Source organism: Cherax quadricarinatus, chromosome 75, assembly GCF_038502225.1.
Source record: "Cherax quadricarinatus isolate ZL_2023a chromosome 75, ASM3850222v1, whole genome shotgun sequence".
Taxonomy (NCBI): Eukaryota; Metazoa; Arthropoda; class Malacostraca; order Decapoda; family Parastacidae; genus Cherax; species Cherax quadricarinatus.
This window is the reverse complement of record NC_091366.1, coordinates 5187760-5197817: the sequence shown is the minus strand read 5'-3', so window position 1 is coordinate 5197817 and position 10058 is coordinate 5187760. Positions and strand designations below refer to the sequence as shown.

The 10058-nt window shown below is 45.9% G+C and overlaps 1 protein-coding gene across 1 annotated transcript in view; it reads left to right on the top strand.

The window, feature by feature from the left end:
- Positions 1–498: 498 nt before the first annotated feature.
- The window catches only part of LOC128691883 (lachesin-like), a 68485-nt gene continuing 58925 nt past the window's right edge, over positions 499–10058 (top strand). Inside the window, exon 1 of the mRNA XM_053780847.2 lies at positions 499–1195. Coding sequence (XP_053636822.1) covers positions 1141–1195 — 55 coding nt within the window. The 5' untranslated portion in view covers positions 499–1140. The remainder of the gene's footprint in view (positions 1196–10058) is intronic.

Here is a 10058-nt window from a genome sequence, read left to right as displayed (position 1 = left end):
GAATATGGACGGTAATCAGATTTTGAGAAGAAAGTAATACATTAGCTTTATTTCCTCGGATTAGGAGCGCTTCCCTTGCATCACAGCACCTCCTCCCCTGAGGGGAGTCAAAGTGCTACTGAGTGGCATTGAACGATCTAACCTCGTGACTCGCGCCAGCGTTCCTCTGATTGGCTGCCAAGAGGGTAGGCGATCCAACCAATCAGGAAGCGGGGGGGAGGAGGAAGATGAACTAGCCAATCAGGAAGGAGGGTGGTGCCGTGTCACCCAATCACATGCCGTCTTTGACGTCATGATCTGTGTTGTACTTCTTCAAGCATCATTTATCTGCTTTTCTATGCTTTTTTTTTATTATTTGAAGAGACTGAGTTACAGAAAAGGAGATAGGATAACGGAGGAGAGATGAGGAGGAAAGAAGAGAAGAGAGGTGACGGTGGGGACGTTGGAGACGACCGGCAACACAACAAACTCAGGTCAACTGGAGGATGGACTAGAAAACTTCGTCATTGTTGATCGGGACACGAGAAAGGACGGAGCTGCTGCTGCTGCTGCTACTGCGGGGAACTCCCCAACCACCACACCCTGGGGTGCTCTCCAACACCCCACTGGATCCTCTCAACACCCCCGCGGTCCTCTAATCACCCCCAGGGTGTCCTCCAAGACCCTCCCGTCGTTGCTCAATCCCTTTGCGGCTCAGTCCGTTTCCCTTACGTGTCCTCCAGCATCCCTGTGTATCTCCAGCATCCCTGTGTATCTCCAGCATCCCTGTGTATCTCCAGCATCCCTGTGTATCTCCAACATCCCTGTGTATCTCCAACCTCCCTGTGTATCTCCAACATCCTTGTGTATATCCAACACCCCTGTTCATCTCCAACATTCCTGTTTATCTCCAAATCCAGTGTTTCACCCTCAAGAAGGCTGAAACACTATTCCAAGCAGGTACTGTGCATAGAAACCCTCTCACCAGCGCTGTTGGAGCCCCACTCGCCACTGTTGGAGCCCCATTCACCACTGTTGGAGCCCCACTCGCCACTGTTGGAGCCCCATTCACCACTGTTGGAGCCCCATTCACCACTGTTGGAGCCCCACTCGCCACTGTTGGAGCCCCATTCACCACTGTTGGAGCCCCACTCCAACACCATGAAAGTAGCCTGGGTCATGGTGCTCCTGCCGCTGCTGGTCACTGCTGATGGAGGTAAGAAGTCTTTATATACATCTTTTAAACGACGTTTCGGTTCGTCCTGAACCAGGGCAGTCCTGATAATGGTCCAGGAAGGATCGAAATATCGTCTGATGTTTCTTCTCTAAGCATGGTTTATTTGTGAATTGTTTCAGCAATGGTATTTCTTAATTGCTCCGGCCTTAATATTGTGACTTGTTCATCCCAGTCTCTGGCACCCCTTCACCTTTGACACCCCTTCACATCTGGCACTCCACCTCTGGCACCCCTTCACCTTTGACACCCCTTCACATCTGGCACTCCACCTCTGGCACCCCTTCACCTTTGACACCCCTTCACATCTGGCACTTCACCTCTGGCACCCCTTCACCTTTGACACCCCTTCACATCTGGCACTCCACCTCTGGCACCCCTTCACCTTTGACACCCCTTCACATCTGGCACTCCACCTCTGGCACCCCTTCACTTCTGGCACCCCTTTACCTCTGGCACCACTTCACCTTGATATCTGGCAACCCTTCACCTGTCATCTGGCACTTCTTCATCTTGACATCTGGCACTCCTTCGCCTTGATCTCTGGTACCCCTTCACCTTGACATCTGGCACCTCTTCACCTTGACATCTCGCACCCCTTCGCCTTGATCTCTGGCACCCCTTTACATTGGCACCTGGCACCTCCTCACCTTGAAATCTGGCACCCCTTCTCCTTGATCTCTGGCGCCCCTTCACCTTGACATCTGGCACCCCTTCACCTTGATCTATGGCACCCCTTCACGTTGACATCTGGCACCTCCTCACCTTGACATCTGGCACCCTTCGCCTTGATCTCTGGTACCTCCTCACCTTGACATCTGGCACCCCTTCACCTTGACCTCTGGCACCCCCCCCCCTCCATTTAAAAAGCAATATCATTCCCCTGTGTGACATGCCCTATTCAGTTGGAATGACCTCACCCTGACCTCACTTGACTTAAACCAAACCAAAAGTTGGTTTGGTAACTATGACTTCGCGTCGCATCAGCAACTCGACTGCCAACAGATTACCCGAAAAAAATAATTCACACTCAGAGGAATTCTGGTTTGCGACAGACGCAACGGAGCTTATTTGGCAATACGCCTTTGAATATAATTATATAATGAAGAATAAAACGCACAAATCCGTGACTGGAAGAAAATACAGATAACCCGCACGTAGAATGAGAACGCTTTTGACCAAGACGTCTCACCTACGCAAACTTGCACACGAAAATCACTCCCTACGAAAGCAAAAGACTCGGTAGACGGTGCAACATCCCTTCAGTGAAAAGCAGGGGCGCCACTAGCACGGTAAGAGACAACATAATAAGTGTCAGGGGCCCAAGATTGTTCAACTGCTTCCCAGCATACATAAGGGGGATTACCAATAGACCCCTGGCTGTCTTCAAGCAGGCACTGGATAGGCACTTAAAGTCGGTACCTGACCAGCAGTAGCAGCCTGGTTGATCAGACCCTGCTCCACCATGAGGCCTGGTCACAGACCGGGCCGCGGGGGCGTTGACCCCCTCTCCAGGTAAACTAGTACATGGCAGAATAAGGCTCTAGTTCTAAAAAAATTCAAATTTTAAAATTATTCTCCCATTAAATTTTTATTGAAATATATTCTTGGTTAACCAATATATATAGGGAGAAAAATATATATATATTTATATAAACTTATTTCATTTCACGTAAATATGCAAAAATATATTTACATATTTGTATATACTTTTATCGAAATTTAATTTTTTTAACATACTGTGTATTCATGAAAAATTAAAAAAAAATATTATTTAAATATATTTTTGCTTCACCCAAGACATTTTGGAGGGGACAGGAGTCGTATCTAGGAGGCCTGGTTTCACCCAAGACATTTTGGAGGGGACAGGAGTCGTATCTAGGCGGCCTGGTTTCACCCAAGACATTTTGGAGGGGACAGGAGTCGTATCTAGGAGGCCTGGTTTCACCCAAGACATTTTGGAGGGGACAGGAGTCGTATCTAGGAGGCCTGGTTTCACCCAAGACATTTTGGTGGGGACAGGAGTCGTATCTAGGAGGCCTGGTTTCACCCAAGACATTTTGGAGGGGACAGGAGTCGTATCTAGGAGGCCTGGTTTCACCCAAGACATTTTGGAGGGGACAGGAGTCGTATCTAGGAGGCCTGGTTTCACCCAAGACATTTTGGAGGGGACAGGAGTCGTATCTAGGAGGCCTGGTTTCACCCAAGACATTTTGGTGGGGACAGGAGTCGTATCTAGGAGGCCTGGTTTCACCCAAGACATTTTGGAGGGGACAGGAGTCGTATCTAGGAGGCCTGGTTTCACCCAAGACATTTTGGAGGGGACAGGAGTCATATCTAGGAGGCCTGGTTTCACCCAAGACATTTTGAAGGGGACAGGAGTCGTATCTAGGAGGCCTGGTTTCACCAAGACATTTTGGAGGGGACAGGAGTCGTATCTAGGAGGCCTGGCTTCACCCAAGACATTTTGGAGGGGACAGGAGTCGTATCTAAGAGGCCTGGTTTCACCCAAGACATTTTGGAGGGGACAGGAGTCATATCTAAGAGGCCTGGTTTCACCCAAGACATTTTGGAGGGGACAGGAGTCATATCTAAGAGGCCTGGCTTCACCCAAGACATTTTGGAGGGGACAGGAGTCATATCTAAGAGGCCTGGTTTCACCCAAGACATTTTGGAGGGGACAGGAGTCGTATCTAGGCGGCCTGGTTTCACCCAAGACATTTTGAAGGGGACAGGAGTCGTATCTAGGAGGCCTGGCTTCACCCAAGACATTTTGGAGGGGACAGGAGTCGTATCTAGGCGGCCTGGTTTCACCCAAGACATTTTGGAGGGGACAGGAGTCGTATCTAGGCGGCCTGGCTTCACCCAAGACATTTTGGAGGGGACAGGAGTCGTATCTAGGCGGCCTGGCTTCACCCAAGACATTTTGAAGGGGACAGGAGTCATATCTAAGAGGCCTGGTTTCACCCAAGACATTTTGGAGGGGACAGGAGTCGTATCTAGGCGGCCTGGCTTCACCCAAGACATTTTGGAGGGGACAGGAGTCGTATCTAGGCGGCCTGGTTTCACCCAAGACATTTTGGAGGGGACAGGAGTCGTATCTAGGCGGCCTGGCTTCACCCAAGACATTTTGAAGGGGACAGGAGTCATATCTAAGAGGCCTGGTTTCACCCAAGACATTTTGGAGGGGACAGGAGTCGTATCTAGGCGGCCTGGTTTCACCCAAGACATTTTGAAGGGGACAGGAGTCGTATCTAGGAGGCCTGGTTTCTCCCAAGACATTTTGAAGGGGACAGGAGTCGTATCTAGGAGGCCTGGTTTCACCCAAGACATTTTGGAGGGGACAGGAGTCATATCTAGGAGGCCTGGTTTCACCCAAGACATTTTGGAGGGGAAAAGAATCTTATCTAGAAGGCCTGGTCACGGACCGGGTCGCAGGGGCATTGATCCCCGAAACCATCTCATGGTATACCTGCTTGTAGTGAAGTCTGGTAGCATCGTCCCTGTATCCTTGTCTCAGACCAAGTTTCCTGGTGGAAAATTCTCAAGAAAATTAAATCGCCTTGCTGTTACCCTTCAAATATGATATTCGCTAAAATATGGAGGTATTAGGAATGGAATGATCATGCCAGAAAACCTAGCAATAAGTAGTTATCTGGGTGTTAGTCACCTTATACCTGCTGTCCCTGTTCAGCTAGCCGTAAGTACGTACCTGGGTGTTAGTCACCTTATACCTGCTGCCACTGTTCAGCTAGCAGTAAGTACGTACCTGGGTGTTAGTCACCTTACACCTGCTGCCACTGCTCAGCTAGCAATAAGTACGTACCTGGGTGTTAGTCACCTTACACCTGCTGCCACTGTTCAGCTAGCAGTAAGTACGTACCTGGGTGTTAGTCACCTTACACCTGCTGTCATTGTTCAGCTAGCAGTAAGTACGTACCTGGGTGTTAGTCACCTTACACCTGCTGCCACTGTTCAGCTAGCAGTAAGTACGTACCTGGGTGTTAGTCACCTTACACCTGCTGTCACTGTTCAGCTAGCAGTAAGTACGTACATGGGTGTTAGTCACCTTACACCTGCTGCCACTGTTCAGCTAGCAGTAAGTACGTACCTGGGTGTTAGTCACCTTACACCTGCTGTCACTGTTCAGCTAGCAGTAAGTACATACCTGGGTGTTAGTCACCTTACACCTGCTGTCACTGTTCAGCTAGCAGTAAGTACATACCTGGGTATTAGTCACCTTACACCTGCTGCCATTGTTCAGCTAGCAGTAAGTATGTACCTGGGTGTTAGTCACCTTACACCTGCTGCCATTGTTCAGCTAGCAGTAAGTATGTACCTGGGTGTTAGTCACCTTACACCTGCTGTCACTGTTCAGCTAGCAGTAAGTACGTACCTGGGTGTTAGTCACCTTACACCTGCTGCCACTGTTCAGCTAGCAGTAAGTACGTACCTGGGTGCTAGTCACCTTACACCTGCTGTCATTGTTCAGCTAGCAGTAAGTACGTACCTGGGTGTTAGTCGACTGTTATGAGTCGCATACTAGGAGGTGTGGTAGAATGCCTTAGATAGGGCTGGGCTTTGTAATGAACTGAGGTTGGGTAACAGCTCTTCGGCTGTAAATCGATCTGTGTAAAATAAACCCAGGTACCCCTACTTGGCAGACATTTCGCCAAGCGGTGGTTTTATCAATAAAGTCACTGGTTGGTGTTGTAGATGTTGCACATGTCTAATTGTTCATGGTGCCTGTACTTCATGGCGTTGTTGTGAAGATCCAAAATGTGTTAGCGCTAACAGCGCTCGTTCTAGTGTAGGCACCACAGTCCGGTTGATCAGGAGCTTACGTGAGGATCTTGCAAAGTTCCCTCGCAAAGGTAGCTAGTGAGAGGGTAAACATTGGAATATAGTGAGCTCTTATACTGCAATAATAACCATCATTAGCCACATAGTTGGGTACCTTTTATCCAACCCTTGCATACTTCCAGCAGGTAATGGAGTTTCTGACACATTTTTCCCCTGTATGCGACCCACAACGGTCACCTAACACACACATGTACCTATTTTTATTACTAGATGGGCAGGGGCAGCAGTGGTGTAGGGAAACTAGCCCATACTCTTTTCCCTGTCAGGAAATCGAACCAGGAACCGTGCGATTGGGAGACGAATGTTCTCACTGTAGTGGGGAGGGGAGAGTCCCACTTCGGCACTGTCTTACACCTGACCTTTGGAGTGCCAAGATGACATATTACCCCACCGTAGCACTTTGTATATTACACCCGTGGAGCCACTGTAACGTTTGGATTCAATGGTATTGCACTCTTCCATTTTTCTGTCTCCTATCTTTCCTTCCTTCTCCAAACAAACTCCAGGATATCACATGTCATAAAGATATAACCAGCATATCTGAGCCGAGTATAACGGTCGTATATTAAGGTATTGTGTTGGTCTGTGAAGTGAGCTCAGAGGCAGCCAGGGAACACAACGTATCTTATATTGCATTTATGGTAAAAACTTTTCTGACTGATTGATCAGGTTATTAAAACAGCAATACTGAGACATGGGCTCTCTCTCTCTCTCTCTCTCTCTCTCTCTCTCTCTCTCTCTCTCTCTCTCTCTGAGAGACGTATGTCTTACCCTGTATATACAACGCAAATTGAGATAATTACTAAGGCATTAACGATACAATTTTGCTGAGAATAGACAAAATATAAATTTTTAACTTCTGTGCAGCTCCAGAAACTATGGTGCGAGTGATGGTGAAAGCTGGTTTCTTCTTTTTTGTGTGTGATTTCATATGGGAACAGCAGAAGTGCCACGATTATTATTATAATCAGAAAAAAGCTCTAAACCACAAGGGTTATACAGCAGAAGTGCCACGAAAACTGGCAACAATGGTGTTAATTAATGGTTATAGTGATTACAATGGGGAGCAAATGATTTTCATTCACTTGTTAGACGAAGAATGAGGGGAGACCTGATCGAAGTGTACAAGTGGAAGATAGGTATTAATAAAGGGGATATTAACAAGGTCTTGAGGATATCTCTCCAAGAGAGAACCCGCAGTAATGGATTTAAATTAGATAAGTTTAGATTTAGAAAGGACATAGGAAAGTATTGGTTTGGAAATAGGGTAGTTGATGAGTGGAACAGTCTACCTAGTTGGGTTATTGAGGCTGGGACTTTGGGTAGTTTCAAATTTAGGTTGGATAAATACATGAGTGGGATGGGTTAGATTTGAGTGGGACTTTCACATCAGAGCTTATTTCTTGGGTAGCATTGAAAATTGGGTTGGTCAAATGTTTGTTAGTGGGATGAATTGTAAAGGACCTGCCTAGTATGGGCCAACAGGCCTGCTGCAGTGTTCCTCCTTTCTTATGTTCTTATGTTCTTATTATGGGGGAATGAAGATAATGATAATAATGGTTATAATGATAATAATAAGGGTTATAAGCATTGATCTTCGTCTTCCTCCTATCCTATTTTTATTTCTTATCATTACCCCTCTTCCGTTTTCCCTCTCTTCTTCTTGTCTCCTCATATCCCCCTCCATTTAATACTCCTCTCCACATTATCCTCATCTCCCTTCCCATCCCCCATTTTCTTCCTTATTTCCCTCCTCAGCATCCTCTTCCTCAGCGTATATAATTTTTTCCTCTTACCTCAGCACTAAAAAACCTTACGGAACTCCCAGGCAGCACAAAAAGTTCCTATATCAAGAAACTTGAGGCTGCAAAAAACTTAATATAAAAAACTTTTGAAAAAAAAATCTTGTAATCCTTTTACCTAATCATCACAAACAATCTGGCCAGCAGCTGGCCATGGTGGCCAGCCGCTGGCCATGGTAAGGCAGGTGCTGCCCACGGATATTTTTTCATATAGGTGGAGAGAATATAATGATAATAATCTTTGTCTACAAGAACATGATACAAGTTAGCTTTGTATTCGTGTCGTTTAGCCCTTATTTTTGATAGTTTCGTAGTGGGAACGAAAGCTAGCTTTGTATTCGTGTCGTTTAACCCTTAATTTTGGTAGTTTCGTAGTGGGAGCGAAAGTCAGCTTTGTATCCGTGTCGTTTAGTCCTTAGTTTTGATTGTAATAATAATAGTAATCACAGGATGGGATGAGTGATGAGATGTAAGCCTGAGCTGGGAGGCTTCAGTAAGGTGCTGAGGATGCCGTGAAGGGTTCCATTAAGGGTTTAACAGCAACGTCAATTTTCTAGGTTTCCTTCCACTTCACAGGGAGGGAGGTGAGGACTTTAGATGAGAAGGAAAAGGCGATCCACTGCGGAAGTTTCTCCAGAACTTGGCACACCACATCTGTGAATATTGATATTGGGCATCGTATGGGTCCTGGCTTTATGTCTGGCCCGCGCGCTCCTAGCATAATGACGCGGGCACCATGTGTTGGCACTGCCACCACAGTGCCACAACTGGTGTCACTGTCAAGACCAGTGTCACTGCCAAGACTAGTGTCACCACAACAAGCATCGCTAACACTAGTCCCCCACGATGCTGTCACCGTATCCTAGTGTCAAGTTAGAAAGTTGTTCTAAGAACCTAGCAAGTCAATATTTGGCCTAAATATAAGAGAGAATGCCCCTCCGTCCAAATTTTGCTGTACACAGGTAACCCGCGACCTCTCGATCCGACTAGGACTATTAGCATAAGCTCGAAAACAGAGGATATAAACCTAGGATATTTAACTTGCATTAAGTTATGGATTTGGTTTAGATTGAGATTACAGTACGTACATTTGTTATGATTATATTACCATATCTGCCATGACAATAAGTCCGTCACGATAGCGAAGTTGCGGAACAGAACTGACGGGTAACTATTTGAGGAAAATAGCTAAGGGGTAACTATTTGAGAAAAAATAGCTAAAGGGTAATTATTTGAGGAAAATAGCTAAAGGGTAATTATTTGAGGAAAATAGCTAAGGGGTAACTATTTGAGAAAAAAATAGCGGAGTGGTAACCTAAGTAGTATATTCTTTACTTACTGTTTGTGTGATATTATGAATCTTAATAATTTTTTCCAGGTTTTGAGAGGAGCTTACGACGACGTTATTTGTGTATTGTTCTATCCCTTTACTGCGCCTTTTTATGTTATTCATGAAGGGTATCCTCATCTAAGGATACCAGTGAAGAGTACCATCATCCCAGGATACACAAGACAGTATGATTTATTTTGTAATGGGGTGAAGCCTAGCTTTGGTAAGGCAGTAAATGATTCACCAGTTACAGGTCATCATCTGATTTCATACCAGTGTCAGTGTGAGGAAGATGGTGAATAGGGAGAGAAGAGACATGGGAGGAAAGAGGAAAGGCTGAAAATACAAGAAAAAGAGCCGGGGGCTAGACCCAGCAACAAACTCACTGTGAGGCATTAATCAATGTGACAAACTAGACGGAGTAAACGAAAGAGAGCCGGGCTACACCCAAAAGTTATTTTGTTCGTCAGAATACAGGACAAGAGCTTCTAGACACAAGTTATAGTCATTTAAATAACCCGTGTGGTTATACCCGTGTGTGTATATATGCCAGGACAGATGTTCTAATAAACGTCTTAGTCTTGTTAGTCCAGCTAAACTAACTCTTAAGATTAGTTTAGGTGGACAAGTGTTTCCTGTTAGTAATATGACTCGCAGCTGTAGCTTTTAGTTATCTGACCGAGGCCTTTTACTGGCTTACCCCAGCACCATTTTAAAAAAATCATAGTTATAATCACCATTCTTTTATTACAACCATAACATATATTTTATTTTCAGTAATTAGATACGTTAATATCAATAAAATTATTTCCGGCAAGAGAGGTGCATCTTCCCGCGATGCCATCAGCAG